At 36.3% G+C, this 25,494-nt stretch overlaps 1 protein-coding gene across 1 annotated transcript; it reads right to left on the bottom strand.

The window, feature by feature from the left end:
* Positions 1-976: 976 nt before the first annotated feature.
* LOC129293567 (exocyst complex component SEC5A-like) lies at positions 977-25,274 on the bottom strand. Its single transcript, XM_054931598.1, is given in 22 exon segments — positions 977-1,416; positions 2,226-2,365; positions 2,368-2,440; positions 3,052-3,201; positions 4,034-4,090; positions 4,208-4,285; positions 4,557-4,650; positions 5,107-5,341; positions 5,442-5,557; positions 7,344-7,554; positions 7,630-7,756; positions 14,128-14,271; positions 14,489-14,680; positions 14,786-14,923; positions 15,272-15,346; positions 20,625-20,735; positions 21,430-21,588; positions 21,678-21,805; positions 22,021-22,215; positions 22,695-22,786; positions 22,939-23,090; positions 24,671-25,274. Coding segments are annotated over 22 exon segments (3,315 nt in total). The 5' UTR covers positions 25,100-25,274; the 3' UTR covers positions 977-1,197.
* Positions 25,275-25,494: the final 220 nt, after the last annotated feature.

Here is a 25,494-nt window from a genome sequence, read left to right as displayed (position 1 = left end):
ACATTGTTAGTTTCATTACTATATTGCACTAATCAACGTGGATACTATATATTGTTAGTTTCATTACTATATTGCTCAAGGACATTACTACCTGTTATAATTTGAATAAAATTATATTGTTGTTACCATTTCAATATCTAATATAATAAACAGCCATCTGTTAAAGATATGATGGAGCTCCCAACAAATTCCCGCAGTGTGATATGGGAGATAACCGTTTGCATTGATTGCCTGAATTTGATACGAACCCCAAAAACGATGAAACCCAAATAGGCAAACGACAATTAGCAAGAAAGCATCGCAAAATCCAGAAACCTACATCTGGACTAAGATGGCGTGGTGAATGTGAACGGAAGACGAGGACATAAAGCCACGAGGAGGATAAAGCCACATCAAGCTACAAACACACAAAGGAAGAACAAAGAGACTGACAAAAAGCCAAGCACAAATAAAAGCCAAGCTAAACTAGAAGTGAGAGAATTGGGGAAAGGAGCTGAAAAGGAGCAGTTTAAATGAAAGCTGAAGAGTAGGGACACATCCAACAGTACTTGAACCACAAAATATACCCAACCATGCTTGACTAACTAATCCAAAGATTGAGTAAATCATGAGTCATAACACAATCATGCGCATGTTGTGCAGCTCTTCATTGATTGCAAATATAATTATACTTTACTAAAAAAATTAGAATTCAATATCTAAAATTAAAGAGATATATCAAAAAAAAAATCTTAGCCAAGTCCATAAAATTTGTCTTAATTATTAATTTAGTTCAAGTTAAATTTTTATCAATCAAATCTCTAAAATTTCATAAACATACACAATTCATTCTCATGGTTTGAAGAAAAAATAGCACCATTAGAAGTAACATGATAACTGCATGAAACTTTGAATAAAAGATTAAACTTAGAGACCAAAAGTTTCACCATTCTTGAAATTATTCCAAGTGAAAAAAATAAGAACATGGGTCTAAGAAGAACTAAAAAGAAATCAACCTTAGCTGGGGAAAAACTTTTATACAGAATACAATATTGGGCCCAAAACTCAAATTATCGAAAACTCCCATTCCAACCAAAAACACCAATAAAAATAAAAAATGACAGCAAAGCAGAAGAGTTCAATGTTCCATTATTAACTATATAAACAAAATTACAACAACACATAGCAGGAAAACAAAGGCAATGGTTGCTAAAATATTCATCGTTGTCTCCGAAAGAAACTTGGGGATCCAGTGTGACTGGTGCCTCTGTAATTTCTACTAGGAGAATCCATTGATCCCTTGAAGGTAGAGTAAGCAGCTTTTGCGGGTTCTGGCACCGAACCCAAAGGCATTGATTCCACAAAGCATGCCGTGTTAATACGAGTCCGCTCCAGCTCTGATTGAAGCAACTCAGAGCTATACTGCTGTGCAAGAGCCTGAATTCCACACAATGCACAATTTTAACGGCTCGGTTGATACTTGATACATGGAGTAAAATAAAATGAATAATCTACCAAAAAATAAAATAAAATGAATAAAGCCATTTTCATGGAGGAATATAAGACTTTTATATACATACTAAAATAATAAGAAAAAACGTAAATCATTGAGTAATAAATACAATGGCATAAAACTGAGAACTTCATTCCTAAGACAGTAAATGGGGGCCTTGTACTTGAGCCACCTTTCGAGCATGAAAATAACTTATTGGCATAGTGAAGCCAAAATTAGAATAAACCCCATACCTATAAAATGAAATAGGCTAAAGTATAATTTTAGTCCTTCAACTTTATAGAAAGTTTCAGTTTACTCCCTTAATTTTATAAAGTATTTTTTGTTATTTAACTTTACTACCATCAGTTTCAAATAATTACTTTTTGTATCAATCATGATTCTTTTAGAAAATTTAACCCTAATATCTTAATTTCAAATAATTACTTTTTGTGTCAATTATTGTTATTTTAGAAAATTAAACTTAATATATCAACATTTGATAATGTTTTGTCAATATTTAAAAATTCAATTTAGATTTTTTTTAATGAAATTAAATGGTGTTAAGGTTAAAACACTGAAAAATATTTTATAAAATTAAGGAACCAAAATAAAACCTTGTATAAAGTTAAATGATTAAAGGTGCAATTTAGCCAATGAAATAAAACGCCATCTTTATATAGCTGATCAAATCCAGCAAAAATCAAGGATTCGTAGCGAAACAAAAGCCAAACTGCATTAAGAAGTTGCTTACAATGAGTTCATCCGGTGATACAGTTGCTCCTTGCAGTCTCTCATCTCCAGCTGCATCTTCACTGCCACGAGTCGGCCGACGATTATGTCCAGGATTGTCCACAATATCAGCCACGCTTTCCGTTGCTTTCTCCAAAAGCAACCTTGTAAAGATTTCAAGGACTCTCTTGCACCGGATGTAAAATATGGGTTTAATATAGTCTCAAAGTATTCAAGCTGCAGACATGAAAGCCAGTTGAAGAACCATCAGAACTCAGCATTGAGTAGAGTCATGATATCTAAGGTGAGATATAGATAGTGGTCTAGAATTCAAACCCTTCTGATATAACGGAAAAGGAGGGAAAAAACATAAAGGCAAAAAAAGAGCATAAAACCTCCATCATGAAGGATGCAAATCCTTTTACTATGCAATCCATTCTTATTTCCCAACAATCAAAAGGTGCGAAACAGCTTTTCTTTTCTTTATGTTGTGTGGAAAGCATCAATATTGGGCGGACAAAATTTTTGAAGATTAGCACTCATGGCAGACATATTTAGAAACTGAAGATAAAAATGGATAGAGGAATGGATGAATTTCACATGTCAAATGTACGGCCTGGCAAGAACAGTGGAAAGGAAGAAAGGGATGGAAATGCAAATCTCGTTTGATTTTCTCCTGCTTCAGTCATTGTAGCAAGCATAACCATTGATATAACAATAATCTAAATCAACCATCTGCTACTATTTGCATCTCAGATTGGAAGAAAACCAAGATAATCATAGTTCAAATTGTGCGCTATGATTATAGTGCATGGTTAAAGAAATAAATAAAATTGCATGAAACATACCTCCAACATCAGCTGACAGAATCCATTCGTATCAAGAGTCCTAAGATCTGTAGCTTCATTTTCATGGAAAATGCTTATTAGAGTGTCAATCAGGCCTTCCACAAGAATGCCCAATGTCTTATCTAAGAGGGGCTTGGCACCAGCAAAAACCTATGGCAAGGCACACTTTATCTCAGCAGATTACTTTAAGACAAATTTAATAAAGTAACTATTTGCCTCCATTAGTATTGATAAAATATCCTTTTGACATAAGTTCACATACTATGTTTCTAAAGGCTGCTTGGGACTACAAATATTCACACACCATACTTAGGAACTAATTTTATAACAGTTATAGACGTGCATACTCTCAAGACCATCATCGGAGACTGGTTTTAAAGTTAGAAGATATATTACCATTGACATTAGGTCAACAACAATATAAAAAGGGTAAGATTAACATTCAGCAAAGTTCCTCAAGCCCATTTATACTTTTATAGCCCCAGATCGAGTGGAGCATTATGTTTAAAAGGTAATCAATGTATCAGTGACGATCTCATTCAAAAATAGACACATTATCCCCCCCCCCCACCCTTCTTTTAAGAAAACACACACTTGACTTCGCCAGTAACTAATTATATTTGGAGGAGGCCTTTATTTTATTTTCCTTTCTTTCTTCTCTCTCCCTCTTTTTTTTTTTAAAGGAAATTGGCTATGCCCTAAGTGGAAGTCTTTTTCTTCAGAAGAAGACCAAGTTATTCACTGGAGCAAGTGCAAAAATTTAGTTAGTGTGCTTTGGTGACTTCGGGTTATGGCAGAATGCTTGTATTTTTTTTTAATAATTTTTTCCTTGTCCTAATTTATCCTGCGACATTAATACTTTGATGGCCAACTGAGTACAGTACAACTATAAATGCAGCGAGATCAGAAGCCATTCATAATATTTCCTCTACTGGTTTCTTTGTTACCACAAGAAATATTTCCAAGAGCATGCAATTATTACCTCCGCATGCACAGCTACTAATGTGTGCAGCAACTCCACTGCTGCATCACGCACACCCTGAAAATGGTACCATAGATTAAAGAAAAATCCAGAAAAAGAGGTAAACGTTTTGGAGCAAAAAAATAATGAGAGCTGTCACACTTATAATAACCCTTATCATCACTAGCAACTCACTTTAACTGCAGGTGCTGCTCCCCACTGAATGCCAGAATTCAACAGATAATTGATAGCAGCAGATCTGATCAAGTTTGCCTAATAAAAATACAAGGAAAAAAGTTCAACACTGAAAGCAAGAAAACTGAGCACGGTTTTTCTTAACAAGGAATGTCCAGGTTTTTAAGGATCCTGGACGAATAATTGATCTAAATTTGAACTTCTAGAAAAAGAATGTAGTTCAATAGATATGTAAGAAAATATTTATTGGAGGATTATCACCCAACTAAAAAAGAAAGAAAGAAAGAAAGAAAGAAAGAAAAAGAAAACCCTTACAGGACATGGGGGAGTAGATATGTTTTCTCATTACCTTTGCAAAAGTATATTGTTCAAGAACCTTCTCTTCAAGCCCAGAGAAACACATGACAAGATCTTGGACATCACTATCTGCTTCATCTTTACCCCTGAATTAGGTATAGGCAAACCAGGGAAAAGAATGCATGAATGATATACAGTAGACTCAATAGTTATGAAAACATTTTATAATAGGAAGCAACAAAGCTGATGTAGCAAAAGAAACAATTTATCCTAAGCCAAAACAAATCTCCATAGCAGTTAACAGTGCAAGCAATAGAGATAATAAGAAGCATCAGATTGGAAGATATCAAGCAGGTTTGTGAATTCTTGGTAGACAAAGACAAACAGGGCAAACTGATTAAAGATCCTGAAATTTTCAGGTCAAACGAACGACAAATTTCAGGCAGAATTAGTTCCTGGAACCTAACCAGGTCAGCAACCTCCATTCAACAACGATGGTAATGCATCCAGATGATTGCAACAATTTTTTACTTATATATGTGGACTGATGAATTTATTAGCATTTTTTGTAATAAAGAAAGGAAACAACAATTACAAAGTACCTGGAATTCAACCAGACATGCTCATATTTGCCATATAACTCGTAAGATAGTTCATCCTTGCAATATCCAATATTACTTAGAACTATTAGTAACTTCTGCTGGGGATCAGTAACGCCTCCATGAAGATCAGAAGACACATTTCCTTGAAATTCATGCGAATATCCATTTGGTAAGAGGGAGCCTCCCCTACTTGGACTATATTGCTTAAGCTCACTAACAATGCGCTCTAAATTACCTGGCAGCACGATCATGGAAGCAAGTTTTGTTACTGGATAAGTCCCCCAACTAGAAAAAATATGCCAGAACATGACACTAGGTCAGCCCATCCAACATACCAGCAAAATCCAGGAAACAATTTAAAAATGCAAGTCTGATAGATTCCTGAATTTCTTGAAGTTGTGCAAATGTATCCTCCGACTTGCTTGCTTCATTCCTTAAAGACTGAATCATCCTGAAGAGATAAATAATACTCAGAAAAACTTTTTATTAAAGAAATACTAAGACAATTGTGAAGCAAAGGGATTCTCATCCAATTTGACATTTTCTGAGAATGGATAAGTACTGTGATATCTAGAGAAATATAAAGCTTCAGGCCAAACATTTTATCTACTAGAAATTGCGTATTATAGTCAATAAGTAACTGAAGAGTCCGAACACCAAATCTAAACAGTGTCCACCGATAAAAAGAGAAAATGTTCATGGAAGTTGGATATGACAAGCTCCAACAGAAGCTAGCAAACGACTTTAAACAGATTAAATGTCATTAATAAAGCTAAATGTTCGTACACAAATACACTAATAGCTTATTAATGTAATCAGCATGGTTAGCATGCCTTAATCAGCAGAATGCATTAGTTGCAATTAGCATGTTTAGCATGGGACTAATTCTGCGATTAATAGATTATTATTCTGCAATTAGTACGCCTTAATGAGTCTTTAGTGACTTGTATTGTAATCAATGTTTTCAAAATCAAACCAGACATTGAAATGATGCAACTACTGATTCAAAATATATTGGTCTTACCGCAGCCTAATAGACAGAAATTCAATAAGCACATATACATAGAAGGGGAGGTGACAAGTGTCTGGAATTCTCTCGTGTATTTAAAATGAGGAAACTACATGAGCATTTATAGACATAAGTGGGCTACTCTAGGGACAAATTACAATTAAGGACATTATGGAATTACCGGTTAACTAAATTATTGACATTATCACGATTCCATCACTTCTAACACTGCCTCTCAAGCTAATGAATAGATATGTTCCATGCAAAGCTCTACAACAAGTTCTGAAAGACAGCACCCGGTTTGGTCAATACATCTGCAAGTTGGTCACTAAAAGAAACATGACTCTGAAGGCCAATGCCAAAGAAAGTCACAGCTAATGAAGGCCATAAATTGCAAAATGTCCCAGTAAATATTGAAGGTTAATGGGTGAGAAAATTTCCAGTGACAATGGAAGTTGTGTCTAGAAGGGAGAAATTGGCAACGAAGGCCATAAATGGTGAAAAGGTTGTCTCAGTAGCAATGAAGAATGCATGAAGAGAGAAGAATAAGATGAGAATAGAAGTTCATTTCAAGGTGGGAGATTTGGTTTACCTCCAACTCAAGCCCTATAAGCTGAAACATTGGCTAAAAGATAGAATGAGAAGCTATCACCACAGTTTTTAAGGTCCATAAAATGAAGGTGGATGAGAAAGAGTGTAGATCATTGGAAGGGTTTATCTGTGGGTGGGTGTGTCATACTAAAGCTGATGGAAAAATTTCATGAAGGTGAGGAGATATGCTGGCTCTTGAATGACAGTGGTGTTGACTCTGCTATTTCTTTTCTTCAATTTTTGCTTCATTTCTGCTGCTGCATCTCAAGTTGGTTTAACTCCTATATCTTCTTCCTTCAGAGGGGTTATTACAGCTTAAACGTCATAGAAATAAAATCAGTGCTGAAGGTTCCATCAAACTACAAGTTTGAAATTCTAAATCTTGGCACCTAATAGCTTCCACAATCCACCCGACTTTGCCTATAGCATCCTCTTTGTCAAAGCATCTCAAACCCCTCCCCCACCGGGGAAAAAAAAAACATTCATGGTCTACAAAGAAAATCAGAGCTAAGAGACAAACTAAATATGAAGCAGGTTTTGGGCATCCACACAAGATTGATAGATGTGAAATATCAAAATCGTGCAATTTTTATTCACAAAACCCTTCCAACTCCTACAGAATGATATCTAGACTTACGAATTGATTAGGCCCATTGCTGAAGCCACCACAGAACGGAATGCTAAAGGCAAATATGAGATTGCATATGGGGATTTGTTCCTTTCAAGAATTGATACAGTAACCCACGTATCATCTTTTGAAATTTGTGCAGCTGAAGCTCGCATCCAGGAGCAAAGCCTTAGAATGTAAATCCTCATAATCTCCGAATGAAGTGCTCTGAGAGCAGTAACTGAATGAAAAGACAAAATATACAAGCACTCAGATCTTGACATGTAAATTATTTTCAGATTAAAAGAGTTGATACCTGCAATAGAAGGAGCAGCTTCTTTCACTTCAAAAGCTAGGCATGCCTTCAATATGTCTTCTATGGCATCACTCATGTATGACCGGAGGATGTTTGATTCTTCGAGATCACCAAAGATGTTGGTAACCTGCACCAATGATAGACTTTCAGGAAATATCTACATATGCAAAACACTACTGCTATAGATAGGAAAAAAAAGTGTTGAAAGTGGGCTAATGTTAGCTAGGCCCATTTGCCTTGTAACCCTAACCCTAGTATCTTACTATATCTGTGTTTTACTGTCTGTAATATTCTGTAATTATTTAAAATAATTACAAAATATCTCTCTTTAGTTTTCCAATTATTTTGTTGTTAATTGAGGGAGGATTTTAGGGGATTTCACCCGCTCCTCTTCTCCTATATGTATCAGCATCTTTGAAGGAATAAGTGGTGTTTGTGAGGAATAGCTAGAATATTATTCAGAGATGAAGCAACTTATAAAGTACAAGAATGATATGATAATATCACATCAAGAGAGAATAAAATCTAATATCTAGTATCTGCAGAAAATATAATCACAATTAAAGTATTAGAAAGATAAAATTAGAATAAGTCTAGGGTTAGGTCAAGTTAGCTAATGGGCCTAGGACCCATAAGCCCACTTTCCACACTCCCCCTCAAGTTGGTGAACAAATATTGATCATTCCCAGCTTGCTTATCATCTCTGCAAACTTGACTTTAACACAAGGCTTGGTCATCATATTTGCAACTTGGTTTCCTGAGGGAATACATGTCAAATCTATGATTTTAGCTTCAATTTTTTCTTTGATGAAATGTCTATCAATCTTGACATGCTTAGTACGATAATGTTGAACAGGATTGTTTGCAATCTTTAGAGCTGCCATACTATCACACCACATTTTTATAGGAGCTTTCATTTCTACACCAAGTTCCTTCAATTGTTGTACAACCCTAATGCCTTCACAAATTCCAAGAGCTAATATTCCAAATTCAGCTTCTGTCGAGCTTCTAGAAACAACTGGTTATTTCTTGCTTGTCCAAGTCACCGGGTTATTCTACACAAAGGTGCAATAGCTTGCGATGGAACACCTATCATAGATAGCTCTTGCCCAAACTGCATTAGTGTAGATTTCTACATCTGTTAGACTTTCTGATCCTGGAGTTCTCTTATTGCCATCTGTATAGATTTCTATACTCTTCTTATTCCCCTTTGAGAAGAATAAACCCTTTCCAAGTGTGGGTTTTAGATATCTAAGGATCTTGTATATAGCTTCCATGTGAGCCTTTTTAGGGCTGCTTGTAAACTAGCTCACAACTCCTATTGCAAAAGGTATGTTAGGCCATGTGTCAAATAAATATGAGTTTTCCCACCAATTTCTGATACTTTTCTTTATTCACTATCTTTCCGTCAACTTTCACTCCAAATTGCAATTCAGTTCCATTGGAGTATCCGCAGATCTTGCTCCCAACATCCCAGTTTCCTTAAGTATCCGGGGTGTATTTTTTGTGATACATCAATACCTTTTGATGAGCAAGCAACATCTAAGCCCAAAAAATTATCTTAGATTTCCAAGGTCTTAAATCTCAAGTTCTTTAGCCAGACATTCTTTTAGCTCCAAGATCTCTTCTACATCATTTCTTGTCAATACTATGTCATCCACATACACAATTAGGACAGTTATTTTCTAACTAAACTGTCTTACAAATAGTGTATGATCATCCTGACATTGAATATAGCCAAATCCCTTTACAACACGGGTAAACCTCTCAAACCAAGCCTTGGGTGACTGTTTTAAGCCATTTAGTGACTTGTGCAATCTACATACTTTACCTTCATTATCCGAACCTCTTAGTCCCAATGGGATCTCCATATACACCTCCTCTTCCAAGCCTCCATTTAAGAAGGCATTCTTGACATCTAATTGAAATAATAGCCAATCTAAATTAGCAATAAGAGACAACAGAATATTTATGGCATTAAATTTCGTCACTAGTGCAAAAGTTTTTTGGTAGTCAATGCCAAAGGTTTGGGCAAAGCCATTGGCAACTAATTGAGCCTTATGTTTATTGAGACTACCATCAGGATTATACTTCTTTGAAAGAACCCATTTACTCCCTACAACTGACTTTCCCTGAGGCAACTCCACAATCTCCCATGTTTGAATTTTATTTAGAGCTTTTAGCTCTTTATCAATAGCCACCTTCCATTTAGGGGCAACGATGGCTTCCTCAAAAGTCTTAGGTATATTCTCACTATCACCAGCAGCAATAAAGTTCTTAAATTGAGAATTGAATTTGTCATAGGAAACATACCAGTTGATAGAGTGTCTAGTACAGCTCTTCTTGCCTTTTCTAAAAGCAATAGGCTACTGAAGGTCTTCAGGATTACCCTCAGTTTGAGAATCATGACTTTGCCTTGGAGCGACAATGGGATCAACATTGTTTGTGTGCTGTTCAAATTGATCTATCCCTAATTCATCCAAGAATGGCTCAAGATCTAGGATAGGTATGGAACTAAAGTCAAGATCTAGGATAGATGGTTGAAGATCAAGGATAGGTATGGAACCAGAGTCAAGATCTGGGATAGGTGCATCAGGTTCAGGGATAGATATGGAACTAGAATCAATGGAGAAAGGATATAGAGATGTATGAGGGTTCACACTAAGGCCAGTATGTTTTTCATTTGAATGGCCATTATTAATGGCAAAAATTAGCTATTCACTATTATTCACCCCTCAAAATGGATAATTTAGGAAAGAAAGGTAGTGATTCAACAAAAGTGACATTTGTAGTGACATAAAATTTGTGAGAGTTAGGAGAATAACACTTATTCCCCTTTTTGGTAGATGAATACCCTAAAAAAATGCATTTGATAGACTCAGATTCAAGTTTGCTACCGGCATCATGAAAAATCCACATCAATCGAGTATGGTCATCAATAAAAGCAACAAATCACCTAGCTTTATTGTGAGTTTCAATCTATAAAGGACCTCACACATCACTATGTATGAGAGAAAAAGGAGTAGAGGGAGTAAAGAGTTGGCCAGGAAAGGATTGTGAGTTAGTTGAGCAAATTGGCAGGTATCACAATGAAATTTAATTTTATTCAAAGAGTTGGGAAACAAAACTTTCATATAATCAAAACTGGGATGATCCAAATGAGAATGCCATAACATAATGTCTTCTTGAGACATAATAGAAAAAAATAGATACAAAATTAGAAACAAGATCAACTAAACAACATTTATTAGCAAATTCGTCTTCAAGATATTAGAGCCCATTGCATTTCTTAGCATTGCCAATCATCCTCCCCAAGGTTAAATCCTAAAAAACCCAAGAAGATTTGTCAAAGGTGGGAAGGCAAGATAAGTGGTGGGTGATACATGTGATTGATAACAAACTTATCGTGTATCAAGAACAAACAAGACATTCTTCAAAACAATAGAGTTGAAGATAACAACGATGCCTGTTCCCATCACCCGAGCATATGTGTTATTGGTAACTTCTATGCGAGCATGCTTAGAATGAGGGCTAAACTCAGAAAATAATTCCAAAAAGCCTATAATGTGGTCTGTTGCCCCAAAATCAACCATCTAGATGTTATAGTGAGAAATAGCACTAAGTGCACTTAATAAAGTCATACCAACATGGGCCAAGGTAACCAAGGGAGTGGGTTTCTCACTTGTCTCATCTCAAGTCTTACCAGCATGGGCCAAGGTAACCGAGGGAGTGGGTTTCTCACTTGTCTCATCTCAAGTCTTACCAACATGGGCCAAGGTAACCAAGGGAGTAGGTTTCTCACTTGTCTCATCTCGAAAGTATTTTCCTAGTATGCGTTTCTTCATAGCAATTTCCTCAGTGTTGAGTACATGATCAGAAGTTGAGTTGGCTGTGAACCTTTTGCTATCACCTTTGTGTTCACCCTTGTTATCACCCTTAAGGTTGGGCTTTAAATGAGATGGCTTGCCATGAATCTGCCAACAGGTTTCTCAAGTATGACCATTTTTATTACAATGATCACACCAAAGAGACTTTTTCCTTCTATGATCCCTCTTTTGATGACCACGAGTCACCATGGTAGAAGTTTCAATGCCAAGAGGGGTAGAAGAATGCAGCTATACCAAGGCCTTGCGACTTTCTTCATATTCAATCATATTAAATGTATCTTCAAGAGAAGATAGAGGTTTCATGCCCATAATTCTTCCTCAAAGATCCTCATAGGAGTCACTGAGGCCAAGAAGAAATTCATAGCATCGCTCACATTCAACCATAGTCTTGTAGTAGTAAAGAGCATCAGCCTGATAAGAATTGTGTAATTGTGTAATAAGAACATCGCTCACATTGATGCACCTCGTATAGGTCTATATGTTGCTAGAGATGCATAAGAGTTGTGTAATACAAAGTGACAGATTTCTCCCCCGGTGTAAGAGTTCAAAGAGTACATTTTGCTTGATAGATAGCTATTGTATTTTCCTTCACAGAGTAAATACGCTGATCAAACTCCCAAATTTCCTAGACTATGTTGGCAAGTAAAAAATTTTCACTTATCTCAAGGTTCATTGAATGAATCAACCAAGTCATCACCATATTGTTTTTTGCACACCAAGTTTCATACTTGGGGTCACTAACTTCTTGTGCTCTCAGGGAACCAGCCAAATAACGTTCCTTATTCCGACCACAAACAAACATAAGGACACTCCTTGACCACTGCAAGTAATTATTCCCATTCAACCAATAGGTGAGAAGTAGATGAAAAGGTGAATCACTATTACTACCACCACCTGAGGAAAGAATATTGCCACTGCCGTGTTGAGCAGAGGGATTTAGGGGTTCCCCATTCATATCAAAGGCCCGTGGAGTCCCACTCAACACTGCCTCATAAGCCATGACAACAAAGCACAGAGGAGCGCACAGAAACAGCGACTAAAACAGAGAATGCAAAGAAAGGATGCCCTAATGAACAAGTGAAGAGGATGCAATTCAGCAGCTAGACCCAAAAGATGAAATTGCGACTAAACCAAGATGAAAGACACGTCTGAAGTAAAGAGGCAGAGACAAGAGTTGTAAGTCACAACTAAAGCAAAGGCAGAGATGCACGCGAAGAACAAAAACTTGCATGACTGGAGCAAAGATATACACGAGGTCGCATCAGTGATGAATGTCAGGCACAGGCCGAAGGCGGCTCGGTTGCCATAGTGTTTGTGAGGAATAGCTTGAATATTATTCAGAGATGAAACAACTCAAAGTACAAGAAAGATATGATAATATCATATCGAAAGAGAATAAAATCTAATCCCTAGTATCCATAGAAAATATAATCATAACTAAAATATTAGAGAGATAAAATTAGAACAAGTCTAAGGTTAGGTCAACTTAGCTAATGGGCCTAGGACCCATAAGCCCACTTTCCACTAAAAGATATTAGAATTTGCACCGCAATATTCTCTCTCTACTTTCAAAGAGAACACAATTTGCATTTTATTTGTCAAACAAACCAAACATCATGTGATGACCAACAATCTAAATGGCCGGAATTTTTGCAAATATAATTTTTTTTTTAAAACACAAGATTTTTATTTTTAAAAAACATAGAAAATAATGCATAAATAATGCAAGAGATCAACCAAGACGCATGAGATAAAAAACAACTCCCCCTCCCAAAAAAACAAATACTGAAACCCATAAGGAGGCCATGAGCGTAATTCTTTCCCAAAGAATGGTAAGAATGACAACATTGAGATAAGTTTCTCAAATGGCCATTCAATTGGGAACAGTTACTTACCTCTTTTAAATTCAAATACAGGCTATTATCAAGCCATTAGAAAAGGTTCAGCTATATTATGCCAGTAATAACACTTCAAGTATTTCAAGCCCACTATGGAAAAACCACAAAGTTCAACAAATTTTTAAAGGGGACAACAAACAATTGAAATTCAATCAGAAGACTAAATAAGTGACAAGATCAAAGAAACCTTATAAGACTGTGTATTGTTTTATAAAGGGGAACAAAAGGGTCAAGAGTAGTTATTTAAAAACTGGACCGAACTGAACAATTGGACTTTCGATTGGTCAGGCTAACGAAGCCAAAAAAACCCTTTGGAGAGTTGGGCTAAATTAGGCCGCTTTGGACTGGCGGTCGGACCAGGAACTAGGATCAAGCCAGGAATCGGATTTGGTTTTTTAAAACCAAACTATTCAAAAAATACCCTTTTTCTGTTTAAAAAAATTATCAATTTTTTTTTAATCATTTTATGTCATGTTGTACCATATGGCTTGTTAAGTTATGATAAATTTAAAATATTTGGTTTTATTTTTAAGTTAAATAGCAATTTCATATTTATTTCTTATATTTAAATTATTATACACATATATAGTTTTTTTAATTTAATTATCACATCACTGGTTCGACCATTAGACCATGCGAACCGTAAACCGTTGGCATTTCCGGTTTAATATCCGGTCCAATTCTAAAAACATTGGTCAAGAGAGTGCAATTACCTTGACTCCATAGAGTGATATAGTACTGCATATCATTGCTGCTACTTCATCAAGAGAATGACTTGAATATTTCATATCACCAACTTTTTCTTCAGTCTTATTTGCTAAACTATTGGTAGTTGATTCGGATGGAACCTGTGAAGACTGGAAAATAGAAAAGAGACCAAAAAGTAATTACAACAGATGTAAATATCTAGGACAAGCTGAAATAAATAGGATTGAAATATGACGGAAAAATATCGCCAGGTAGTAGAGTCTAGATAACATTAGATGCAAAGTCAATCATGCGTTTATTTAAAACTACTATATAACAATGCATGATTCACATATATACTTTGACAAAAGAAAATATTCATAATACCTTTGCAAATTTTCCACTGAAGACAGAAAGAGCAACCTTCCAAAAGGTTGGTATGTGATGGATGATAACAGCAGTTAATCTGCGTATATACCTCCCTCTAAAAGCATCAACTTCTTCACCAGTTAAATCTACTGGATGTGATTGGACTAAAGGATGGGTATTGGCCAGACTTGAATAGTCACTAATATCTGACTGACGACAGTCATAAAAATAATATTAAAAAGAAAAGGTTGATACTAGATTAGAATCCAGCTTGCAAACATCATAAAACAAGTGACTTCTATCAATTGCACATACAGATTGACTTAATTCTTCTTGAATCTGCCTCCATCTGGCATCAGAAAGAGCTCTTTCCCGCAACTCATTATGCAAAATTTCCATCCTAGCTTCATGGTCTAGAGTACATTTTTCAAGCAAACCACGAATTCTTTGGTTCTGCCAAAGAAAAAACATATTTAATAGATTTAGAAATTTCTCCTTCAAATATAAAATCAAAAAGATATTTGGAATGATGAAGCACGCTCTACCTACTGTTAATTAATTTTCTAAACCAGTTATTTCAGAAGGGAAACATATGTTTCTATTATAAGGGGACAGGAAAAAAAAATAAAATAAGAATCAGTAAGAGAGTAATCTCCACTAATGTCCTCAACAACACCACCAACAGCACCACACTACATAGATAATCTGTTTATTCATTGTAGCTGGTACTGTTTAGCATGCAACTGAAACCTGCACCAGTAAATATAATCACTAATTGACAGAAAATTCAAACTACCAAACCTGTATATTCAAATAATGCCACACTGGATCTGACTCAGGTTCAAGCTCCACCAGTAACCTGACAGTATTCTCAAGCTGCACAAAAAGTTTCAGCAAGATTCACCTCTGAATATAGTTAAAAAAAAACTGGAAGTTTACAACCCATCAACAACTTTGATCATCAAATTAGCAATATAAAATCACTATCACCAGTTCACAGGTCCTCTATGCTGTGCCGACCATTGGTTTTTACATGCACACATATATATGCAAATTGCAAAAAACGAAATGATAGGCAAAAGAATAAATATTTAAATGCTCCATATGATCATATTCTCATTTGGTATGTAATAAATACATAGAAATCCATATCTGACTCAAACCCTCAGGTAAAAATTGACTTCAACCATGGTCCAAAAACAGGTCATTTTTATATCACCTGACAATATAAAGAAAAGACAGGGTGATGGAAACTGGGCAGTATCAGATAGTAAGTCCCACATTGAGTAGTGTAGGATGCTTAATGGGATATCTAAGTGGGTTAGTTCTCCCACCTCAATAGCAAGCTTTTGGGGTGGGGTTCCCTATCCCACTTAGGCACCAACCAATTGGTATTAAAGCCAAGTCATTAGGACATTGGCTTTCTGAGGGAGCCAATTGATAGAGACTTGTTAATATGGAATACTAAATCCCGCATTAAGTAATGTGGAATGCTCAATGGGACAGTTAAGTAAATTAATTCTCTCACTTCAATAGCTAGCTTTTGGACAAGATTTCCCATCCTACTTAAGTACCCATAAGAAGGTAGGACGAGTAACAATGAGGAGGAGAAAGATAGAATAATTAGAATCTCCAACCAGCTAGCATAACTGTTTCCTTAGACTAATTACAAGTTATATAGATTAGTTAATTAAGACTCTAACTAACCAATATAACAGAATGTAATGACCATTCTGCTTATCACTAACTACTAACAGTGTTGACTACCTTCCCAATACTTTCTCCATGCACCTAACAGATTGGCACCAGGCTGTCTTTCTAGTTCCTTCTGTGCCATCTGCATGTTTAACATAGCTTCAAGCTAATAGAACAAGCTCAAAATCATCAACCTTAAATTTCTACAATACAGTACACTGTGATGTGATAAGAACCCACAATAAAAACATGCAGAGAGCAAGTTCACTAACATATTTCAAACCAGTCAACTTCCAAAAGGGGTCCCATCTTGGAGCCCTTGATAGGGAAAGTTACATCATTAATCAAGATTTTGTCAGTGTTCTTTGCTGCTGCAAGCCACTAATCCAGGAACTGATGTCACCTGAAAATCCCAAGCATATTATTGGAACATTTTGTCATTGGATCCATGGGACTTACTTTCACTTGTATACAATACAGCGATGGTCATCAGAATCAGACTACCTCTTTTTCTGATGATTAATTTCCTTTCTTCGTTGCTTTAAATTGTCAATGTTAATGTTAATGCTAGGTCGTTGCCCGTAAGTAACGCGCTGCATGGCTCGAGTACAGTGATAAGTGAGTTAGAGCCGCTGCATCGGCGCCCGGATGTAGTGTTAAATGAGCAAGGGCTACTGCGTCATTCTGGACGCACGCGGCTAAAGAAGTTAGTCCATAAGAGCAAAATTAGATTTGGTACTTGGAATGTTGGGACATTAAATTGTAAATCTGTAGAGGTTGTAGGGGTTATGATTCAAAGAAAAATCAATATCCTTTGCCTGCAAGAAACAAAATGACGTGGAGAAGAAGCTAAGGATATTCAAGGTTTCAAACTTTGGTATACAGGGAAAGTAAGTGCTCGCAATGGAGTAGGCATCATTATAGATAAGGAGTGGAAGAAGAACGTTGTAGAAGTTAGCAGAATTGGAGACAGAATTATTTCCTTAAAAATGATAATTGGACGTGAGACTGTTAATATTGTTAGCGCTTATGCGCCACAAGTCGGGACAGAAGCCAGTCTTAAGAAATTATTTTGGGAGGATCTGGAGGGGTTGATTCGACACATACCACAGAATGAAAAGATTTTTATTGGAGGAGACTTTAATGGGCATGTCGGGAGGGAAGCTGGTCAGTATGCGAGGGTGCATGGTGGTTTTGGTTTTGGAGAGCTAAACAATGAAGGACAAACTCTTCTTGATTTCTCATTGGCGTATGATTTTAAGATTGCCAAACTTGTTTCAAAAAGAGAGATGAGCATCTCATCACTTACAAAAGTGGAGCCTCAAGGTCACAGATTGATTTTCTTTTGGTTAGGAACACAGATAGAAGACTTTGTAAAAATTGTAAGGTGATCCCCGGAGATGCTGTAACGACACAACATAGGGTCTTAGTCCTTGATGTGTGTATTATGAGTAAAATCCAAAAACGTCGACAAGTAGTAACACCAAGGATTAGGTGGTGGCAATTAAAAGGTGAGAAGCAAGATATTTTCAAGCGAAATCTTTTGATAAAGGAATTTGGGAATCTCAGGGAAGTGCTAACATTATATGGAGGATATGGCTAAAAAGATACGGAGGTTGCAAAAGTAGTTTTGGGAGAATCGAAAGGTTCTGGTCTAAGAGATAAGGAGTCTTAGTGGTGGAATAATAGTGTACAGGACAAAATCAAGTATAAGAAGAACTGTTTTAAAGCCATACATTTGTGTAACAATGAGGAAAATTGGGAGAGGTACCGTATGGCTAAGAAAGAAACTAAGAGAGCTGTGGGTGAAGCTCGTTCTAAAGCTTTTGAAGAATTTTATAAGAAGCTTGAGACGAAGGAAGGAGAGCAAAATATTTATAAGATTGCCAAGAGTAGGGAAAGAAAATCAAGAGATCTAGAACAGGTAAGGTGTATTAAGGATGAAGAGGGAAGAATTTTAGTTACAGATGATGAAATTAAAAATAGATGGAAGACTTACTTTTCTAAACTTTTCAATGATGGAGAGGATTCATCTAGTAACTTGGAGGATTTAGTAACTGGTGAAGGAGAACAAAATTTGTCATTCTATCGAATAATACGTGATAAGGAGGTAAAGGAAGCTCTTAAGAAAATGGCAAATGGTAAAGCCAACGGACCTGATTGTATATCTATCAAGCGTGGCAATGTTTAGGTGAAGAAGGGGTGAGATAGTTAACTAAGTTATTTAATGTGATTTTACGGTCCAAGAAAATGCCTGATGAGTGGAGGAGAAGTACATTAATTCCTATTTATAAAAATAAAGGAGATATTCAGAATTATACTAACTATAGAGGGATTAAACTCATGAGCCACACAATGAAATTGTGGGAGAAAGTAATTGAGCACAGGTTGAGATTGGAGACAAGTATTTCTGAGAATCAATTTGGTTTTATGCCAGGTAGATCAACTACAGAGGCTATTTATCTACTAAGGAGATTAATGGAAAAGTATCGTTGTAAAGATAGAGCACAATGGCGTCTTGCAATCTGTAGCCGACCCCATAGTGTTTTGTATTGTAAAGATTACACATGGTTTTTATTGATTTGGAAAAGGCTTATGACCGTATACCAAGAGAAGTGCTTTAAAAAGCGTTGGAAAAAAAGGAGTACAGATTGCTTATATTAAAGCCATACAAGATATGTATGAGGGGGTAAAAACTAGTATAAGAACGCCTAGTGGTCAAACAAAGGATTTTCCTATAAAGATTGAACTACATCAGGGATCATCTCTGAGTCCTTATTTGTTCAACTTAATTTTAAATGTTTTGACAGAACATATTCAAGAGAAAATCCCGAAATGTATGCTCTTTGCGGATGATATAGTTCTTATAGCAGAGACAAGAGAAGAGGTTAATTGCAAACTTGAGTTATGGAGGAGGACATTGGAGTCGAAAGGTTTTCGTCTGAGTAGAAGTAAGACGGAATATTTATATTGTAAATTTGGTAAAGGACTATTCGACAATAATTTGGAAGTGAAATTGGGAGATCAAATTATACCTCAGGTAAAAAGTTTAGATATTTGGGAGCCATTATTCAAAATGATGGCGAAATCAGTGGAGATATTTCACATAGAATTCAAGCTGGATGGTTTAATTGGAGAAAAGCTAAAGGAGTTATTTGTGACCGTAAGGTGCCTAATAAACTTAAAGGAAAGTTTTATCGCACTGCTATCAGACCGGCAATGTTATATAGTAGTGAATACTGGGCTCTAACGGGACAGCAAGAGCATAAAGTTGGAGTAGCAGAGATGAGAATGTTACGATGGATGTGTGGACATACACGTAAAGATAAAATTCGAAATGAGCACATACGCGAAAAAGTGAGGGTGGCACCTATTGAGGAAAAAATCGTAGAAAATCGGTTGAGATGGTTTGGGCATGTACAACAAAGACTAAGGGAGGCACCAGTGAGAAGAGTGGAACATATAACTTTGAGTCCGATTAAGAGAGGTAGAGGAAGCCCTAAGAGAACACTCTTGGAAGTTGTTGAACGCGATCTCTTAATTAATAATATTCCTAAAAGCTTGATAAACGATAGAGCACAATGGCATCTTACAATCCATGTAGTTGACCCCACCTAGTGGGATAAAGGCTTGTTGTTGTTGTTGTTGTTGCTGCTTTAAATTGTCAGCACTTTACAGCATTTTGTATCTATTTTTCCCATTTCTTTATCAACCTTTATTGTATATACTTCCTTTCCTCTTTTGGATGCCCTACGTTAAGAAACTCAATGACAATCACACTGCCATGAGTCCTATACATGTATGGCTCCGTTGTTATTCAAATACAATCCCAACTTCAAAGCATGATTTATGATTTTGTCTCATAATATCAGAGCCTTGCTTGCTAAAATACATACCTCTGCTTAACCTTGAACAAGAACAAGGTCAAAGCACCTGCTGAGACGGCATCTCAAATAATCCAATGGATGTCTGAAAACTCACCAATGAGCATCATAGACAACAAACTGACCAGACATAATTGCTCATAATGGAGTAAGCAAATACCTCCCTCAACAGCCTTAAAAAGAATTCTACCAAGCACACTAACCACTAGTGTAAAGGGGAAAGGAGAAAAGGGATCATCTTGCCTAAATCCCTACTTCTCTTGAAACCAAAACTTAGGCTCACCAGAATATAGTCGAGGGGGCAATTGGAAAAATGCTATGTCAAGAAGAAAGCATTGTGTGAAAATTCATTAGCTCCCCCCTTCGTTTGTGCCTTCCTTTTTAATCCCATTTAATAACTTAGCTTCAGTAAACAGTCCACATGCAACACTATGCAAAATGCTTGAAAGGATGCAGTATTACTAACAAAATCATCAGTCATCATTAGAGGAAATAATTTTACATTCACATATTGACATATAATTTGAAATACAGCCTCTCTTAAAGGCCAAATTATTTTTAGCCAGCAAACTTACATTTGTTATATCTATTTGCGGATCTTCCATAGACTTGTAAAGCGTAGATTTGAAATCATGCATCACTTTCTCAACCTCTTCAAGAACACGTTTCAGGATCCCCACCTGAATCTGAATCATAACAATAAACAAACTTCATCAAGAACATGAAAAGCAAACAATACAATAATCGAGGATATCCACATGCTTAATATGCCCCAGTAATTGCTTGGAGAATAGGAGAACCAGCACCACTAGGCAAATTTTAGCAGATGAGTAATCCAAAAAAAAGAGCTTCTAAAACCGAAAGCACTCCAAATACTAACATTAACAACAATAACATCGACAGACAATACACTTGTACACAATCTTTCACATCAAAAAGAAAATAAAAAATATCAAATATTCTTCTTCATGAAACATTATTTCAAAGAAAATTAGCGTTTATTACTAGTATATAGGTGAGCAATACAAAACTAACAAAAAGAACTTTACATCATCAACAGTCTCTTAACAAATTTTTAAGCAACAAATAAAATTTCAAAATTTAGAATTTTTTATTTTTCTCAAAGTAGCTTCTTGTTATTATTATGCATATACATTTGGTAGAAATTTAATCAAATATATAGTTTAAAAAGAAAAACGATTTGACCAAGATCAAACCATTGAAACATAAACATTTGCCTAAGCTACTCTAGGGGATCAGCCCGATTTTTAAATCATTAGTAGAAAGAACTACATAAGAATGTGATTTGTCCAAGACAATAACACTCATTGCTTAAGAGGAAAAGAACCTTAATACACAAAATAGAAGATAATTTTATACATGAGATGGTAGGGCGATTGATTTGGCCTTCTTGTACTCCCTAACCGCCAAATCATATTCTCCCTTACTGATGCTACCACGAATTGTACTTGGCAAGTTGAAAAGGGTCCGAAACCTCTGTAGCATTCCTTGGACAGTCCTAATCTTTTCTGCTTGAGCCTACAAAATTCAGCAAGGACAAATATAAAAAGTACTTTACATTCTAGAATGAGAGCTACAGAACAATTTAGAATTTAGAAATCACATACCTGTCTTTCAAATAAAGACTGGAAAGCACGATTAGCCTGCACACTAACCCCTTGAATAATATTAAACAAATGGGTAGTCCCAGACCCTTCTGGATCTTCCTCAATCCGTTTCAACTTAGACTCAATATCTGCATAAGAGAAAAATAAGTTTCAACTTAAAATGAAGGAACACTCCAAGATAATGCTAGTGCCACCAATACTAAATTTAGATTTTACTCATATCCATGGTCATCTGAGGAGGGACCAAAAAACTTGAGGGTGACAGAGCTACCTGTTGTCTAATCTATGAATAACAGCTTGCTTCTATGATAAGTTGAATAACATGCAACGGTCAAGTCCGTACCATCAATTGTGGTTTTGCAAGAGACAAAGCAGTCAAAGTTGTCCTTAACAAGCTGCTTTCTCTGTTGAGTACGACTTTTGAAATCAGTTTTCAATGCAAGTGCACCAGCCTCCAGATCAGCAGCAGATGTTTCTTGGTGTATCCGTGATAAAAACAGCTTTGCATCAAAGTTCTCCGAAAAATACATCAACTTCTCTGTGTTGTGGCATCAAAATACTATCAACCATGTGAACGGACACAAGTTCTTTGGCCAATCTAAATAACAAACGTTTCCCTTCTATAGTGAACTTAGACACACTAGAACCAAGTAAAAAGCCTAGCTTTAGTTGCCAAATAGTTTTCAGCACACATCCCTAGAACAGCAACTTTACTCAGTTTTTTAAACTAGATTGCAGGTCCTAAGCTTCACAAAGAGTTTGAGGCAAGCCACACTATTCATGATTATAAATAACCTGACTTCCTATAGATCATGCAATAATGAGGCAAATGAACGTCTCATTATTCCTTCTTGACTGAATTTATGGTATGGACACTAATTTCTTCCTAGTCACATGTCACAACAGACATTATTTGCAAAAAAATTATATATGCATGGGAAATGAAAGAAAACACCACAAAGAATCTACTTCAAAAATTAAAAATGCCACATAACATTTAATAACGAAAAAGAATACCACGTAGGGTGCTATCCAGATGATCTTTGTTATTCATTGGAGAATCATCTGAAGACTCCGTGATCAACTTTAAGGTTCTGTTGTCTATGATCCTGTTGGTAACAGTTAAGCACAATGATTGGACTCTGAAAATTTCAGTAACATGGAAAATAATGGAAGTGGAACACTGCAAATCAAAGGGTAACATGATAAATAGTAAAAACACTGTCTCTGCTAGAAATGAAAATCCACAAAATGAATTTACCCCAATCCCAGTGGATCAACACATTCCATGCCACGAGGAAATGACTGCAAGTTGTTAAGTCCCTTTCTACCCTTTGCTGAAACTTTACGCTCATATTTTTGAGCCACTGGTGCTGTTCTTGATTCTCTCATTCCACGAACCCTACGAGCAAGCTGTCAAAGAAGCCCAACTACATTAAATTAAACAGAAAGAAATATTAATAACAAGCACAGGGAAAAACATCTGAAAACAAGATATAATCATACAGTAAGTAAATAACAGTCCACATAGCACAACAAACAAGAGACACTCACATGACAAGAAAGATATAGGATGGGCCTAAAAGATAAGGGAGGGAAAGTACCTTCCGCTTGTTTGTCTTTTTATAAAGAGAGGAGAAAAAAGGTGGTTTTCAAATTTCAATGCTGATTTTACAAAGCAAATGCATCAGAGTACAGCATTTTCATACCTAAACTTTCATTGAGTGATTAAATTAGGTCATAAAGGAAAAGGGCATAGCCCATTAGTTGAATAACATAACAGGAACAATAGAAAATTTTTCATCTTGAAAGGACCTCAGAATGAAGAAGTAAAGCGAAAGACACTGAAAACAGAAAAAAGAAAACCCAGAACAGAAATGGGGAAACAGCTAATAACAAGATAATCAACATTCAACAAAATCTTCCAAAACCCTCAAACATTCCCAATTTGGGGGGTTCCAAGTGGATACTTTTGCTATTGTACTCTTCATTATTTCCAGAAATTTCAATTTCAAGAAGCTATCAATTATAATTAATTTAACGGGTGTTATTTGTAAAAATGTACCACAGTTAATCATTTGTTTCATTTAACATTCTAATTCATTTTCATGGTCCGAATGAAAAACTTAACCATAGAGCGTGCATCCAAATGGGTATGTAAACCAAAAAAGAGTTCTTATGCTTTGCGAAGTGCATTAGGCACTGGGAAAAAACAAATTACCTGTCACAAACTGTAACCTATGAGTGGCTTTCATCTTCTCAGAAGACTGAATTTTGGCGGTTCTAAAACTCTTATCAGGCTAAAATTACACAATTGATCTCTTGGGTCAAATAAGAAACATTAAACGCACATGCACATTTTATTAAGCTAGCAAAAAAGTAGGAGAAAGCTATAAAAAAAAAATTATCTTCTAGCATGATAATTGTACTACGATTGGACTCTATGAACGATTTCATACTATTCATGAGTTCAAAACCAAGATTTCATTTTGCTTCTCCCAAGAAGACATCTATACTCAACAAAACCACATGAAAACATTTTGAAGCATTACTGTCTCAACATTTGTTATTTGACTGCCATTTATTGGTCAACATCAGCATATAAACAAGTGCACGATACAAATATCATATCCATTTTACAGTTTGCTACTTTTACAACACAATTCACAGAGAAACAGCCAAAGAGAAAGTTAGCTAATAAAATCAACACAATCACATTCACATCATTGTTGTCTAAGATAAGTCAAGAAATCATGGATATCAATAGTTCATCCAATATTAATAAGCTAAAACTTACTTAACTGTTTCAATTTATTCCCAACGAATTCAACGACTGCTACCTTTATCTCAAACCAAGAAAGGAAGCATAACACGCAAAATTAAATGGATATTCACTGAAAGAATGATAAAATGATCCGTAATTCAACACTTGACAGCTGGAAACTCCATCCAATAACAACTGAGCACGTATATAAACCTGGATCATCGCATACCTCGGCCTCGTCAACATGCTTCCAGCAAGCGGGCTCTCCACCATCCCAGGCCCGATCATCATCCTGCGCTCCCGCTCTGCCACCAGCAGCACCGGAGGCACCTCCTCGTTTTCTCGACCCCACATTTCGATCCTTCGCAGAATCCTCATCCCCACTAGATATGCTGAGCATCTCCACTTCGGAATCATCGTCATCATCCACAACTTTCCGAGCCCCACTACTACCCTTGCTCTGCATCGGCCTCCCGCCACTGCTATTCACCACAGGTGCAGCCTTCCTGTGCTGAGAGGTCGGAGGCTGAACGTAGTTAGCGACAGGCTTGCGCGAATTGGAGGAAGCGGAAGATTTGCCATAACTGACATCTCGTTGAGCTTGCTCCTTCAAAGCCATTTGGAGAAGCTCGTCCTCATCATCGCTGTCGCTCGACATTTACACGGTTTGGTGTTTCTTTCCCTTCCTGGATACCGATGGATGGGGAAATTGGATGAGCCTTTCTTCCCGATTTCAGATCTCTGTCTCAGTGTTCACGTTGCTGGAGAAGACCGATGGCGACACCTTGGAGCAAGCACGAACGATCGGGCCGCCTCGGTTCGGTGCTTGGTTTTGTATTTTCTTCACTTGTCTCCATTTTTCTTTAATAATAATAATAATTGCGCAATTTACTTTCTCGATGACCTATGAGTCAATATTTGTCCATCATGACCCATGATCAATTCATTTTATTGAAGTATTCGTATCATATTCACTTCATTTGAATAGTCAAGCATGTCACTTCTCCTAATAAATTGCAAAAAAATAAGCTGGTTATTGAAAATTAAAAAATA

This window comes from Prosopis cineraria, unplaced genomic scaffold (genome assembly GCF_029017545.1).
Source record: "Prosopis cineraria cultivar Desert tree isolate PC_DT_omini unplaced genomic scaffold, ASM2901754v1 PC14, whole genome shotgun sequence".
Lineage (NCBI taxonomy): Eukaryota > Viridiplantae > Streptophyta > Magnoliopsida > Fabales > Fabaceae > Prosopis > Prosopis cineraria.
The sequence above is the reverse complement of the archived record's forward strand: the minus strand, read 5'-3'. Positions and strand labels throughout refer to the sequence as shown.